This window comes from Notolepis coatsorum (genome assembly GCF_963971535.1).
Source record: "Notolepis coatsorum genome assembly, chromosome: 1".
Classification (NCBI taxonomy): Eukaryota; Metazoa; Chordata; class Actinopteri; order Aulopiformes; family Paralepididae; genus Notolepis; species Notolepis coatsorum.
The window spans coordinates 22,648,228-22,665,268 of record NC_140165.1 but is presented as its reverse complement, the minus strand read 5'-3'; the positions used below and the strand labels follow the sequence as shown (position 1 = coordinate 22,665,268).

Genomic DNA, 17,041 nt, shown 5'->3' with positions numbered 1-17,041 from the left:
CCAGATGATTTGTATGGGATTTGCTCCAATTATCATGTTTAAAGTGGTCATTTTGTATTTTGTAAGCTTTTTGCAGTGTTTGCAATGGGAGAATTTAATGTACAATATGTGGAGAGACTAAAAAGCAAAGCTGGCAACATTTCCACTTGTTTGTAGCGGCGCCACTATTGTTTGCAGCTGCGAACGATCGAGCACTTATGGTAAATTATTCAACTGAACAAAACCAAATGTTTTGACACACATGACAAGAACAACAACTGAGTAACAGGGTTGCCGTGGTGATATGAAGCCAACAGGGCAGACCCTTATTAGAATATGGTGAAACACATCTAATGCACACAAAAAAAAGCACATTACAAAAAAATACATCTTCCAATCAAACTTTATTCAAGCCAACATTGTCATCATAGAATTAGAGGCAAACATTGTGTGCTACCGTGTTAAAGCGCATGATAAAAAAATAACATAAATACTCCAGTACTGACATAATTGTATAAAAGTTCACATTCACAGTGTCAGGGTAGTAGTGCGTGGTTGACCACTTGGGAAATTGGGCCTTGCGGCGCCAACAAAGGCTACCTACTGGCGTCCTCACTGTTCTGTTGGCTTTTGTGCATCTGCATAACAAGCCTCCTGATCTCCTCCCTCTTCCGCCACACCTGCTGCCGTGGAAACCAGTGGTCGAGTTGTAACGGGAGGTCAAAGTGCACCACTGGGTTCTGTGAAGAAAAGAAAACGATCGGAAAGCTTAAAATGAGGGCATTGGTTGATTTATCCCATAGGTTGAAGTATATATTCATATATATATCATATTCGCAGCTTCCTAACCGTTTGACAACAGCATTAGTTACATAAAAAATACAAAAGAAACATGCAAATGAGCCACATTAAATTCCACTAACATAACCATGCTAAAGATTTGGAATAAATGATCTGATTTGTCATAGTTTGTGACAAGTCAGATAAGCTTCTTATCAAAGTTAACAGTTCCTTTGATGAGGTTGGATCAAAATGATTAAAGGTGGAGTGAGCACTTCCTATTTAACGTCACGGTGACCAAATGCGTCCACATTTTTATAGGATTCTATCACATTTTCATAACAATAGCGAATATAACTTACCCTGCGCCGTTTTCATTGAGGTTTCTTACAAATTAACACTATGATCGCCGATGACGAGTTAAGACGTCATTCCTAGCCATGCTCATTCTGCCGAAGACGCCGTAACTCGTCTTTGATGTCAATATTTCAAAAATCTGTGACCGAAATCATATTTCCCCTCCGGAGCCCTGAGACACACTGCAAAGCTCCACTCAACTCTCTAGCGGTTCAAGAGCGCCATCTGGTGGCCGATCGGCAGATCGCCAACCGGAAATAAGCCTTTGAACCGGAAGTGCTCATCCATATGTGGTCCGGGCACTCGCTATCGTTAGAGAGACTCCGTCTTGACACAGTGAACATCAATCGGTGCAAATAACTCGAAAAAACAACATGATTTGGACGTATATACTATTATACAACCTGGAAATGGATCGGGCATTTCTCCATCCCATAATAGAAAAAATTCTGTTCCACGCTCATCTGCCAGCGGCGCGAGGAAGCCACGGTAAGATTCAGCGTTATATTCTAACGTGTTCCATATAAACTGCTATGATGAACATATGACCCACTCTGGATGAATCATCTAACGCTGCCCACGGAATTATAAACGATCCCCCGCCCATCCGGTCATCATCAGATGACACGTAGTAACTTCTAGAACCACGTCCAGTTGACATTTTTTATCTTGCGCCGATTGCTATCAAACTGTATTTCATCATCAATATAATGCATTTGGAGCTATAAATCAAGTTCTGGAGAAAGCTGCAGAAAACGATAAAAACATACTTATACTTTAGACCATATTTTAGTATGAATATGTGAATGAAAAAGTTTAACGTTGCTACACCCTGAACAATACATATAGGATATTGAATGGGCCATAATAATGGCAATTTAGCAATAGAATTAAAAAAGTTATAGCCCTGCAAAGAAGGGGAACTTCTCCATAGACTAATAGAGCTGGCGAGGGATGGTAAATTATGAATTTAACCCATGGCGATCAAAGTGTTAACAATGTTTTATTTGTCCTTTATATGCGGATAACATTAAAATCTTATTGTACCATTTATGTTCCCCTTTAGACAACAAACATAATGCTAATGATGCACTGGTGTTAAGATAATTAGGTGACCATTCTCGGTCACTATATGCAGGTCGCATTAATAGTTTAACGCTCCTGTGTTGAGATCACGTTTTCCTAATCCGGTGCTAACCTGTGAACAACTAGGTGATAAAGGTCTTGGGATTTGTAGTAATTTTGTAGTCATAACATTTTCACCTTTTAAACCAATGCTGCCATCTACTGACAACAGAAAGTGTTGTGTATAACGTCAAGTTGATTAGACCGTCGCTCAAAACACATTCTAGAGATTCCCACTTTTTACTGGTACATACGTTCATATCTAATAGTCTTTAGATGACTAAATATAGATGAATACTAATTTCACTTCACCTACCTGTCGACATGAAATTCCCAAACGCTGACAGTAAAAAAAAACGTGGATGTCGCGCAAAATAGGGCATGACCGAATTTGGTTTTGGGCGTTCCCAGACAAAGAGAGTGACTGAGATTGGTCTACGTTCCGTTACACAGTGCAGCCAGATCGTTCCCACTGCTACTGCGCACGTGCAGAAAACTCCACTTGTTTTCTTCCTCATTTGAGATTCAGAGGTGGTTGGAACACTGAACTTTCCGCATTGCTGCCACTCAGTGGAACGAGTGACGGGGATCACTAGCCTCATTACAGAATACATCCGAGTGACGGGGATCACTAGCCTCATTACAGAATACATCTGAGTGACGGGGATCACTAGCCTCATTACAGAATACATCAGAGTGACGGGGATCACTAGCCTCATTACAGAATACATCAGAGTGACGGGGATCACTAGCCTCATTACAGAATACATCAGAGTGACGTGGATCACTAGCCTCATTACAGAATACATCAGAGTGACGGGGATCACTAGCCTCATTACAGAATACATCAGAGTGACGGGGATCACTAGCCTCATTACAGAATACATCAGAGTGACGTGGATCACTAGCCTCATTACAGAATACATCAGAGTGACGGGGATCACTAGCCTCATTACAGAATACATCCGAGTGACGGGGATCACTAGCCTCATTACAGAATACATCAGAGTGACGGGGATCACTAGCCTCATTACAGAATACATCAGAGTGACGGGGATCACTAGCCTCATTACAGAATACATCAGAGTGACGGGGATCACTAGCCTCATTACAGAATACATCAGAGTGACGTGGATCACTAGCCTCATTACAGAATACATCAGAGTGACGGGGATCACTAGCCTCATTACAGAATACATCAGAGTGACGGGGATCACTAGCCTCATTACAGAATACATCAGAGTGACGGGGATCACTAGCCTCATTACAGAATACATCAGAGTGACGGGGATCACTAGCCTCATTACAGAATACATCAGAGTGACGGGGATCACTAGCCTCATTACAGAATACATCAGAGTGACGGGGATCACTAGCCTCATTACAGAATACATCAGAGTGACGTGGATCACTAGCCTCATTACACAATACATCAGAGCCTCTAATTGGCGGCAGCAGGCACACTAGCAGAAGCTTGTCTGACTCAAATGGTATAATGGTGTTTCATTACACGTATATGTGCATACTTACCAACTGTTTCGCCTGTTTTTATAGCAACACTACTATCACCGACATCTAAGAAGGGAGATCCCCCCCCTTAAACGGCCCTTCTAAGGTGTCTCCCCTCCACATTGCCTGTGGTGCTTTTTTCCTATGGCTAGGTTTTTTGTGAGTTTTTCCTTACCTGCGTGTGGGGTATGTCTGGGAGTGTTGCATTTATTTATTTGACATTTTATTTTGGATTTCATGGTGTTTTTGTTTTGTTCTTGATTTATTGTGATGTTTCTTCTCGACTTGTTTAACACTTTTGAGTGCCACGGGTCCGGTGCCCCGGAACCCCGTTGCGTGCCACCACCCACTTCAATGACAGAGCTCTCATATTTGCGAACGCATAAACTATATCTTAAATTATGTGTCTAATATGGCCGTCGCTTATCAATGACTTGTTTGCAGTCAACATTGTCGAAACAGATTGTTTTTTTTTAATCGGTTCATTTCCGTTTTATACCATTTTGAAAAACGCTAGTTTTTGAAAGTTTAAGTTTCAGAACATTTCTGAAGATTCTGTGATAAACGCCCTTTACTGGAATACACTGGAATACACAAAACACGTCGTCATTTTTCAGCCTATTTATGAATCGTTTTCAAATAAACGCTAGATTATCGATAGTATGTGTACTTATGCATGCTATAGAAACGGGCTGAAAAATCGATTATCTTATTTCCTGATCAGCACACTCACTGCCACACACACACATATGGGACACGTTGATATATAGGTGAAAACAGCTCTGATTATCCCAAGACTGGTAAAATAGATTCCTTACCTCAGATCAGATGTTCTCCAAAAAGATTATTCCAATTCCTGATCGCCATTCGAAATATCGATCGCGTTTATTGATCCAACGCTGGGTACTGGAAACACACATTCTCCGCTGTTCTGGTGGTCGGCGATGACTTCGATCGCCTCCGGTTACATGCCTGACAAGTAAAATGTGGAAGCAGGACTTTTTTTTCTCCATGCGTTTCATTCAATCCAATCCAAAGGGGTGCAGTACCATCCGGAGAGACGATAGGGGCCGGTATTTTCCCTGTTCGAGTTCAGACAGATCCCCACTGGTAACGTGAGGCTAGATTGATGAAAAATGAATGGAAATCAAAGAGATCTCTCGTCGTTGGCACTGAACGGTTGGCATGAACTAACGAGAAATCTCGTCGTTGGCACTCAAAGTGTTAAAGAATACGCGTCCGGCCCATGGGGACATTAACGTGTGTTGTCGGGCCTTACAAATACATTTGATTTGATTTGTAAGGAAGGAACAGGTTTCTCCACAAGCGCTCACTCTATACATCTCTATGGTTGGAGGTACTTACCAACAGGAAACTATCTCTATACATTTCTATGGTTGGAGGTACTTACCAACAGGAAACTCTCTCTATACATCTCTATGGTTGGAGGTACTTACCAACAGGAAACTCTCTCTATACATCTCTATGGTTGGAGGTACTTACCAACAGGAAACTCTCTCTATACATCTCTATGGTTGGAGGTACTTACCAACAGGAAACTCTCTCTATACATCTCTATGGTTGGAGGTACTTACCAACAGGAAACTCTCTCTATACATTTCTATGGTTGGAGGTACTTACCAACAGGAAACTCTCTCTATACATCTCTATGGTTGGAGGTACTTACCAACAGGAAACTCTCTCTATACATCTCTATGGTTGGAGGTACTTACCAACAGGAAACTCTCTCTATACCTCTCTATGGTTGGAGGTACTTACCAACAGGAAACTCTCTCTATACATTTCTATGGTTGGAGGTACTTACCAACAGGAAACTCTCTCTATACATCTCTATGGTTGGAGGTACTTACCAACAGGATACTCTCTCTATACCTCTCTATGGTTGGAGGTACTTACCAACAGGAAACTCTCTCTATACATCTCTATGGTTGGAGGTACTTACCAACAGGAAACTCTCTCTATACATCTCTATGGTTGGAGGTACTTACCAACAGGAAACTCTCTCTATACATCTCTATGGTTGGAGGTACTTACCAACAGGAAACTCTCCACGTACTGCAGCAGGTAGAGGCCGCAGTCGCTGCTGTTGTCCTGCAGGGAGACCTTGCAGTTGGAGCTCCGCATGTTTGCGTTAGTGAAGAGTCGAGGAGTTCCCCTGCGCACCTCCCACTCCACGTGAAGATAACTGGGGATGAAGAGGAGGAGGAAGCCAAGGGACGGTTCGTTTTGGATGAGGGGTGTAATTTATTAAAGGAACACGCCAACGTTTTGGGAAATTAGCTTACAGTCTTCTCCAGAGAGAGACAATAAGATAGATACCCGTTTGGAAGCGGACAGTGCCGGTTAGCCTTCGGGAGAGGTGTTAGTTGGACAATGCCTAGGCTAACCGGCACTGTCCGCTTCCATTCATTGTGCTAAGCTAGGCTAACATGCAGCCAGATAGCTTTCTACTGAACGTACAGAGAGGAAACAGGTATCTATCTTCTTGTCTCTCTCTGGAGAAGACGGTAAGCTAATTTCCCCAAAATGTTGGCGTGTTCGTTTAAATACTTTTTTTTTTATTACAGAGTTTTATTGTTTTATCGTGTTTATTAAGAGTTGTCTTTTTCATGCACACTCGAGGAGGGGTGTGTAGAGGAAGCATGTATAATGTTTATGTGACATATAAACCTTTATTTGGACTTTAATTTGTATTTTCACTTCTTTAGACAAAGATTCAATGTTGATTCAATGCCTTATACAATCTTACAAAAGAAACAACCTTAGGAGTTATTAGTCCACTGAATTATGCTTATAAATCTTGGATCTCAATATTCATATAGATTTACATATCCCTAATTTGAAAGAGTGTTTATATACCGTATACACAAACAAATTAACCTATAAACAAATATAAAATTTAGGGCGATCAATATACAAACCATATCAGTCATTCTTGTTGCGATAAAAACATCCAAAGTGACGTTCTTTTTCATAACCTTTTACCATTACTGAAAAGTTTGGTAGTTATTTTCTGCCGATTGACCACTGCCATAGGCCTCCATTGTATCTGAAAAGGTGTCACATCACATCAACCCCTGAAAGCCACCACATCTGACTAAAGTGCCTGAGGTTCATTCATTTTCCTGCAAAGTTTTAGTTTTTCCCCTGAAAAGTTGCTCACACATTTTCAGATATACGGTACTTGAAGCCAATGGCAGTGGTATAGAGTAGACCTGTTCGCTGTTTACAAACATGCCGTGTTCGAGCCAATCAGAAATACCAACTGAGTCACGTGACTAAGTTACCCCGGACCTGCGCGAGCTGCTACGCCGAAAGAAGTACAACGGGGCTCTACGGAGAAACCATGGCACTCCCCTGACTAAAAGTTGTTTCAAATGAAAACGGTTGGATGTCATTTTGCCAAACCAGCATGGCTGTGAGTGTCTTTCACCTTTTACATATCTAGCTTTGGCATGGATTGATTGTTTAGATCGCTAGCATGGCTAACAAATGCAAATATTTTGTAGTCTGCCCTGTTGTTCTGACCAGGATTTACATTCCTCTCTGCCTCTGGTCTGTGTGCGCATATTAATGAGGTCGGTGGCAAACAGGTCTATATGGGAGAAAATAACGACCACATTTTGAGTAACAGAAAAAAAGACCAGCAACATTTTTGTATCAAGGCAAGAATGACTTGGAACCCACACGTCAAAAAGACTGACATGGTCCAAAAAGGAAAAATTGCATTACCCTTTTTGACCCTAACCACCTCCCACAGTGGACGGCTGATGCGTTTACGTTCCTGAATCACTCCGACATGCAAACCAGGAGAATAATCCGTGAGCAGACATTCCCTCGATGCCGTATTTTATAATACAAAGTCTCCGAACTTACTTTTGGATTAAACCAAGTTGTATAAAGGATGCCATGATGGACGGTCTTACTAAGTAAGGTTACACAGGTCGAGCTACGCTATGCTTGGAAGCAGTAATGTTAACAGAGATGGATCACCAATAGACGTTATTGAGGACTCATGTGAGCAATACTGTAGGTACTTATGATTACTTTCCCTAACCCTTTTCTAATGCATTTCTTTATGACCGCAGCCCCTACAGATGCATTTTGCAACCTATTTATTTGAATAATGTGCTAACATGGTTAACACAAGCAAATCGCGCAACAGGTTTAAAAAATATATATATATATGTCTATTGATTGACAGCCCTAATAAAAACACAAACACGTATTTACAATGATGAGCGTAAAAAAAAGGACTCACTCCCGTAAAAGCTTGCAAACATGATTATGGTAGGACAGCTTCAGTGAATCCATCACCAGAATACAAGGCCTACACAGGCAAAAGGGAGAGAAGATTATCAAGTGAGATTCCAAAGGCAATAAGAAAACACCAGTGCAGAATACAACACCCACACTACACACACACACACACTACAGCACACACACTGCAGCACACACACTACACCCACACACACTACAGCACACACACAACACAGCACACAGTACAGCACACACTACAACACACGTCACCCTGTCAACCCGCCCTCCGGTCGTGAACCTTTAGGAGACACCAAGTAGACTCAGGACACTCGTTATAATATTGTGGAGTGTGACTAGAACTCCACTAAATGTCCCTCAGTCAGACACCGTCAGTCGTCGTCCCTAGTAAAATATACACCATACACTTTGACCATGATCATTTACTGAATTGAAAAAGATGCAACAGTGCAGGTCCACTACAATAGGACTGTCAGAATGAATTTCAATATTCTAAACATTTGAAATGCCAGTCCAATGTAAATTAATTAATTAATTATTACAAAAAGACCTGAGGTAACCTGAAACACTGGTCCTTGTCCCCGTTTCATGATCAAGTGTGCCTGCAGTAAATGTGTTACAAAGCACAGCCCGGTGACTAATGATAAGCTTCCTACACATTAAAGGAAATACAACAGTCAATGAACTTGTTAATTGTAAGCATTTTCTTTTATTTTTATGTGGTAATAATGTGTAAATTGTATACCAATACAAAATTGGATAAGAAATCTAGCATGGTTATGGGCAGACACACACGCACGCACGCAATACCCCTTTGTGCTGCATACTGTACGTGGGTGTAATCAGTCGGGACTACAAGTCTGCAGGTCTCACCTCTTACAAACGGTCTCCCTCTTGCAACCATCTTGGGTACATTCCTTCAAAAACACACAAAAAAAGAAAAGACAATGAATGTTAATTTCCATGTTGTGCCTCCAGAATAACAAAACAAAAATGAAAGGTCATGCTTCATCCCTCTTGGTTTTCTACACATATTTAACAAACACCTCTCCTACTGCTGGTTCGTTTGAGCACAGACTTTGTATCTACAATCTACAATTGTATATATCAATACCACTCTGTGACTGCCAACACAGATCGGTCAATACAGAGTACCCATCCGATCCGCTATTTTTACTAAACGCTATAGACACATAACATTAGCTTGGGGTCATTTGACCAAAAAAAACGTTTTTTTCCACCATGAGAGAGATCTAATATGGTCTCTTTGGGTGTCCGATTTTAGGGGAGATTCTCCCGACAGCGATACCCTGCTTTAGACTGGTATCGGCCCTATATCTATAACTGTGTGCACATCCAACCTGTTTACAGGCCATGCAGAATAAGGGTACAAGTGACGACTAAAGTAAAATGGATATCTTCTCACACAGGGTTACAGCTTCCAATACTTTACCGACTTAAAAACATCAACATTTCAACCCGACAGGGTCTTCATCGGGGCAAATAAAGACCTCTTGCCCGATAGGCTATACATCCATATGTCTCAGACATCCCTGAATCTAAAACAGCCAATCATATTTACCGGCGGCTTGTGGGACCTTGACGGAAAGTCTGTAGGTTTCCCCCTGGCTCTGTCGGCGCTGCCTGGGAGGAGAAATATCAACACAATAACATAATCAGCAGCAAAGGTTTGAGTCAGCAACCCCCCCCCCCCCCCCCCCCCCCAACCTTTATATTCCACAGCATCAAGGGCCAAATCGGCACGCTCTGTTTCTTTCCATCGCGTTGGCGCGTCTGTCCGAGGAATCACCAGAGCTCTCGCGTAGTAGCCCAGCGGGGCAAATCAAACGGTTCCAATCCGACGCCGGACGCGACCGGGTTACGGCTTAAGCCCCCTCTCGCGTAAAAAGTCTGCGCCAGAGTCCAAGTTATGGTTGTAGGAGCCCTTAATCCCTCGCTTTCTTGGGCGCAAACAACACTCTCTCACCGCTCCGGCCGCGAAACATGGGAGCTTTAATGGGGTTTTAACGATCTCCGAGCCGTCCAAGAAGGCCGTGGAGCTGAACGCTCGCGGTGATATAAAAAAAAAGAGGCATGTTCCATTTTAATTTGATCATTAGGGGTAAAACACAACGAGAGCAAAGTGTTTTCTCTACCCTTTCTCCGTGACCCTCCCCTGACCCCTTTGCCCCCTTGAGACTTCTGACCCTTCACCCCAGCCGTCCTCAGGTCAGCCTCGCTCTCAGGCAATCGTTCTCGACTGGAAAGTCAGTAGTTGTCCGTTGTTTTGATAGTAGACCCGCGGTGATATTGCGCATAAGCGGTGGGTCTGTGCACCACAGCCGTACGGCCTCTGGGCTGCACAGGTCACGGAGGTAAGTGTGTATATTGGCCCTGCGAGCGTGGGGCCAAGCAGTAGGTGCAGCGGAGAGCGTTCTGATGTTCACAATGCTAGGTAATTAGTATGAGGTTACATCGCTTTTATTTTTTTTTGTCTTTCTATTCCCTTCTGGTCACTGCGCTGCCCTACTGTCGGTCTGGGGAGGGTGTAGACTACCACATGCCTCCTCTGATACATCGTGTGGAGTCGCCAGCCACTTCTTTTCATCCGACAGCGAGGAGTTTCACTGGGGGAGAACGTAGGTTCAAACCAAAACCAATAGGCTCCTTCCCCTTGGGGTCCTGAGTGTGCACGGTCAATTAGAAAAGATTTGAATGAAAGCTATTGGAGTTATCCCATTCACAATAAAACATTTTACATTTGGACTGATGGTTCATCCTCTAGGGGTCATGAATCTCTCCACCGCAAATTTGAAAAGATTTGAACGGAAGCTATTGGAGTAGTAAGCGGACACACAAACTTAGGGCGTTTTCACACCTGTAGTGCGTTTGCTTTGTTCCGATTCAGGGAGACACAGGGACTATAATGATACAATGTTGCACTTGTCCCTTAGTTCGTTTGTGTTCACACGGCTGTGTTAACAGCGGACCAAAACAAACGCACGCGCGAGCAAACTGTCACTCATTGGTCAGATTTTGGGGTGCCCCACCCCCCCCCCCCCCCCCACCCCCAACCCTGAATCTCCGCGTTACATTGAAATCGGGGAGGGGAGAGCAAATGAATGAATGTGGATGAGAGCTGTGATGTAAGTGGTTGCAGATACGGCTGTGGGGGTGCTGGAGACATGATCAAATAGACTTGTATGCGCCAAAATCTCCTGAACACGGCGCAAGCCATTCCTAATCGATCAGAACTAATTCGGCAGCGAAAAAGCCCGTTTTTAAGCAGAGCATCCCCCATGCACATGCGCAGATTGCCCACGGATTGTGATGCAACGCACACCCGCCCTGGACTGTTCCATCAGAGGGGGGGGGAGCTTCAGTGGCCAGTGTCCTTTCAGCCGAACAGGATAATGAAACAATGATCCCACTAAATGACCTGACGCGTCTTATGGCGACATCTACAATTACCTCATTGAGTCTCCAGGTAGACTAATGTTTATATTTAAGTGCAGTGGTCTGTAGCCACTCACACTGGCCACCGAAGCTCCCCCCTCTGATGGAACAGTCCAGGGCGCGTGTGCGTTGCGTCATCATGCAGCGCGTATACAGTACGGCAAGTGAGTTGTGTCGGTTTGTTAAATCGATTGCATTCTCACAGCGTTCGAGTCGCGTCGGGTTCGTTTGGAAGTGAGCCGAGACCACCCTCTCTAGGTGGTCTCGGCCCGCTTGTTTTGTTCCGCAACAGAATGTGATTGCTGTGTTCATATATGCCCAACTGAACCGAAATAGGGGGTAAACGCTCCAGATTTCGGAACAACAGCTCCAAACGAGCTAGGTGTGAAAACGCCCTAACACACACACACGGACCGCTCTCCAATTACAGTAGTATAATGCGAACGTCCCAAATGTTCAATTACAGAATGGTCTAGAACACATTACAAGCACACACGAATGAATCGCCCTGCCAAGAACTTCACTGGTGCGGCAAACGCACCTGACGAGGCCTGCGAGCCAGAGCTGGACCCCAGAGTACCGTTGGGTCTCTTGGCCTCCAGGGAAGGCCCGTCAACCTGGGACTCGAGTTTCCTCTTGACCCCGCTGCCCTCTGCCGTGGTGGCTGGGCAGTGCCACTCCTCCACCTGGGCCTCCTCCAGGCCAGCGAAACAGATGACCACAAGATACCAATGAGCACTGAGAGAAGAGGGAAAAGAACGGAATGAAACATTTTCCCAATTTCATTGCTATTGTAAACAGGATATCCACTGGAGGGGGTTAGCTAGTAGGAGTGGGGGGGGGGGGGGGGGGGTCAATACAGGAATACATGTATATAGCAATATTTTGCGCAACAATATTATATGGATAGAGTATAATTATTTATTTTCATAGACAATCACATTTTACTGCAATAAGAATTATTGGAATGAGGTGAACAGACTGAAAACATATAAAACAGATAATGTGTATATATAATTTTATTGCAGATGGTAACAAAGTTTTCCACTGGAGACATAGTTTGCAGATGAAAAAGGGTAATAAGTTGCAACATATCGCAATATCGTGATATTACCTCAGATGATTCCAACCCCTATTAGCTAGTCTGGGGATTTTGCTATTTCTAGCCAACACAAGGGGCTGTTTTGTAAATTAAAACACTAGGTTAAGATATTACATTTTTATAATCACCTCAACAGAAATGAAGAAAATCTGTCATTTCCCCCATTTATCAATACTCTAATGCTCTTCTTGTTTTCAACGACAGTGAAATTGAAACCTTTCTCACATGTCCGCAAAGATAGTTCTGTTTACATATTGATGTAATAATTAAAGGTGCTATAGATAACATTATATGTAGAGTAATCCTTAAAAAAAAAAAAAAATACAGAACTTTTAGAAAGGTACGGAATAAAAGTATTGCTTTCCTCCAAAAAATATATTAAATTTTTTTTTGCGAGTCCAAAATGAATTGTTTATGTTACAGGCATGTATCCCCTCCCTACTATTTATATGTGCTATGTCCCCATAGCACATATAAATAAGGTTCATTCAGGGTTAATTAAGGTAACGGTAATCTCTATTAACTGCTGTCTGCGGATGAATGAATAGATGAATTATCATTGCATTTATATAGCGCTTTTCTAGACAGTCAAAGCGCTTTACAATGTAGGGTGGAAATTGCTTCCTTCACCACCACTGTGTAGCACCCAACCTTGGGCTACACAGACTCAATAGCTGCCATACACTGGCACCAGGCACACGTCACACTACACAAAGGCTCAGGATACAGGGATTGATCAGCTAATTAAGGGGAAGGGATGGTTAGGTGGCCTTGATGTCAGAGACCAGATTGGGAAGCCCCCTACTCTTTGCGATAAGACGCCCCTGGGTTCTTGAACAAACAAATTCAGTCGGTCACCTCGGTTTAACGTCTGGTCAGAATGACGGGTTAGCGTGATCACAGAAATGTCCTAAAATTACTTCCTCTCTACCACTAGGAGACACATTGAGTTCGAGCGTTGCCTCAAGAATTCCGACTGCCAAAAGAATTCCGACTGCCAAAAGAATTCCCACTTGGTAAAAGGTGGAGGAGAGGTGAATTTGTTGGTAGCCATTACCTATTAGAAGCTGAGGGATGGTAAATGGACTGCATTTATATAGTGCTTTTACGAGTGTTCAGACCACTCGAAGTGCTTTACAACTTACTGTATGCCTCACATTCACCCATGCAAGGTGCCAACCTGCTCATCGGGAGCAGTTAGGGGTTAAAGGGACACTTTGCCAAAAAATTATAATAAATAAAAAAAAGAATTGCGGATTTATTTTGCACATAATATCACACGTGTCCAAAAACTCTAAACACTTTTGCAATCATTAATTTAATTTGACAGTTAAATGTGAACGTGCACTACGCTCCCACCCCCCAAAAAGGTTGCATTTGCGACCATTGTAGTCGCTGTCTAAAGCCCTGAATTAAGGTCCTGGGTAGTGTTAGAGCACTGCTCAAAATGCATAACTTATAATATTGATTAACCCTTTCACTGCCACGCTTATGTCGGGCCTTATACCGTCCTCTGCCAGCTCTATTTGTCTATGGAGATGTTCCCCTTCTTTGCAGGGCTATAACTTTTTAAATTGTATTGCTAAATTGACATTACTATGGCCCATTCAACGTCAAGTATCTATCGTTTAGGATGTAGCAACGTTCTACTTTTTCATTCACATATTCATACTAAAATACGGTCTAAAGTATAAATATGTTTTTATCGTTTTCTGCAGCATTCTGCAGAACGTGAGTTATAGCCCTAAATACATATATTAGATCATCAAATGTAGTTTGATACCGATTGACGTCAGATGCTGGTGACCGGAGGGGGGGGGGGTTTATAAGTCCGTGGCCGACGTTAAATCATTTATTTAGTATGGGTGATATGTTGATCGGAGCAGTGTGTATGTTTAATAATAATCAAACACGCTGAAACTCATCGCAGCTTCCTCGTAGCGTTGGGTGATCAGCGTGGAGCAGAAAGTTCCCTATTATGGGATGTTGATATATGCTATCCATTTCCAGGTTGTATAATCCTATATATGTCCAAATCTAGTTGTTTATCGAGTTATTTGCAACCGATCGATGTCCAGTGTATCAAGATGGAGTCCCACTAACGATAGCGAGTGCCTGGACGAAATATGGGCGAGCACCACTTCCGGCGCGTCACTTCCGGTTTTGGCGATTCGCCGATCGGCCACCAGATGTTGAGAGGAGATCTACAGGAGATCTCAAGTCTCCGTGGGTGAAATATGATTGCCATGACAGATTTTTGAAATATTGATCTCAAAGACGCTGTACGACGTCATTGGCAGATTACGCATGGCGGAGAATGACGTGTTAAGTCGTCCTTGGCGATTAAAGGGTTAAAGAGGAGGGAGAGAATCTGAAATATCAAGTTGACATCACTCCTATTAAGTCTCCGCGTGCCCCTAAAAATAATCATTAAAATAAAATAAGCAATACCTTGTCTTATAGGGACTGCTACCTTATCATGTCATTGAGCTGTAATTAACACAACACAAGGATTCAATGGCCCCGATGACATCACTGGTGGCATGTCGCGATAATCTTTTTGACTTATTGTATGATATATGAACATGATCAATTTGCGGACATCAATATTTCCGTTTTGCATAGAACGCCACCAACATTTTAGCCAATCACGCTGCGTCTGTCCCTCTCGTCTCAGTCTGCTCTCTGTGGGAGGCGGGGCTCAGCGGCAGTCACTCTGGCCACAGACACAGTGGACAGCAGTGAACCAGGTGAAGTGTAGAGATAACATGTTACTGCAGGCTAACAGGTGAAGTGTAGAGATAACATGTTACTGCAGGCTAACAGGTGAAGTGTAGAGATAACATGTTACTGCAGGCTAACAGGTGAAGTGTAGAGATAACATGTTACTGCAGGCTAACAGGTGAAGTGTAGAGATAACATGTTACTGCAGGCTAACAGGTGAAGTGTAGAGATAACATGTTACTCCAGGCTAACAGGTGAAGTGTAGAGATAACATGTTACTCCAGGCTAACAGGTGAAGTGTAGTGATAACGTGTTACTGCAGGCTAACAGGTGGAGTGTAGAGATAACATGTTACTGCAGGCTAACAGGTGAAGTGTAGAGATAACATGTTACTGCAGGCCAACAGGTGAAGTGTAGAGATAACATGTTACTGCAGGCTAACAGGTGGAGTGTAGATATAACATGTTACTCCAGGCTAACAGGTGAAGTGTAGAGATAACATGTTACTGCAGGCTAACAGGTGAAGTGTAGAGATAACATGTTACTCCAGGCTAACAGGTGAAGTGTAGAGATAACATGTTACTGCAGGCTAACAGGTGGAGTGTAGATATAACATGTTACTCCAGGCTAACAGGTGAAGTGTAGAGATAACATGTTACTGCAGGCTAACAGGTGAAGTGTAGTGATAACATGTTACTCCAGGCTAACAGGTGAAGTGTAGAGATAACATGTTACTGCAGGCTAACAAGTGAAGTGTAGAGATAACATGACGACTGCACAATTCCAGCCAGAAAGCTTGGAAGAATAAATGGACTTGGTTTCAAAGCCACATTCCACAGCTTCTCACATGGGAACATTTTGGGTTTAAGCCGAATGAGAGAGGAGGGAGAGCACGTTAATAACACAAACGAGCCGGTATGTGAATTGGAAGACCATTTCATTCTCCTCCATTGAGCGAATATTTTCATCCAAGTGCTGAAAAGCAGCAGGAGAGGCTGAGTGTTTTGGGTCACGCAGCAGACACGACGAGTCGGGAGGGGATGACACAGTAATAATAAAGTCATAATTTCTCAGATTTATATAGCGCCTTTCAAGGAACCCAAGGCGTTTAACTGAAGAGGGGGACTAACTAAGGGGAAGGAAATCAGAGGGACAATTGGGTAAGGAGTGAAGTCAGGCAGAAGTTATTAATACAATTGGTGAAGAGGTGAGATTTGAGTAGTGATTTTATTTTATTATCCTCTTTTTCTCCGCCTGATTTTCTATTTTTCTCCCCATCCCAATTTAGTCTTTATGCCAATTCCCCCCTCTGCTACCTGGTCGTTGTGCGCATGTTCCCCCTACTGGTCGGTACAAGGGAACCCTGATGTCCACCACATGCTTCCTCCGACACATGTGGAGACAGCCAGTGACTCTTTTTTCACCTGGCAGCGAGGACTCTCATTGGTGAAGCGTAACGCGTGGGAGGTCACGCTACCTTCACCACTTCCTGCCTTTCGCTGAGCAGGCGCCCAGACCTGACCTGTAGGAGTCGCTGTCCACAACGCCAGATTACCACCCACGACTTCCCTCCCGCTAACTCAGCCAAACGAGTTAGTATGATGGCCGGCCCAAGCCGCAGGGCAATGCTGACTCCGGGAGTCGAGACAGCAGCGTCTTGCATTGGTGACGAGCGCAATCTCCGCTACGCCACCCGACCGCCTGATTTGA

At 43.4% G+C, this 17,041-nt stretch overlaps 1 protein-coding gene across 1 annotated transcript in view; it reads right to left on the bottom strand.

The window, feature by feature from the left end:
• Nucleotides 1–423: 423 nt before the first annotated feature.
• The window catches only part of LOC311226506 (sentrin-specific protease 7-like), a 93,127-nt gene continuing 76,509 nt past the window's right edge, over nt 424–17,041 (bottom strand). The window contains exons 14-19 of the mRNA XM_084311928.1: nt 12,047–12,243; nt 9,632–9,693; nt 8,923–8,966; nt 8,033–8,101; nt 5,806–5,956; nt 424–719 (exon numbers count right to left, since the gene is read on the bottom strand). Of these exons, the coding sequence (XP_084168054.1) occupies nt 576–719; nt 5,806–5,956; nt 8,033–8,101; nt 8,923–8,966; nt 9,632–9,693; nt 12,047–12,243 (667 nt within the window). The 3' untranslated portion in view covers nt 424–575. The remainder of the gene's footprint in view (nt 720–5,805; nt 5,957–8,032; nt 8,102–8,922; nt 8,967–9,631; nt 9,694–12,046; nt 12,244–17,041) is intronic.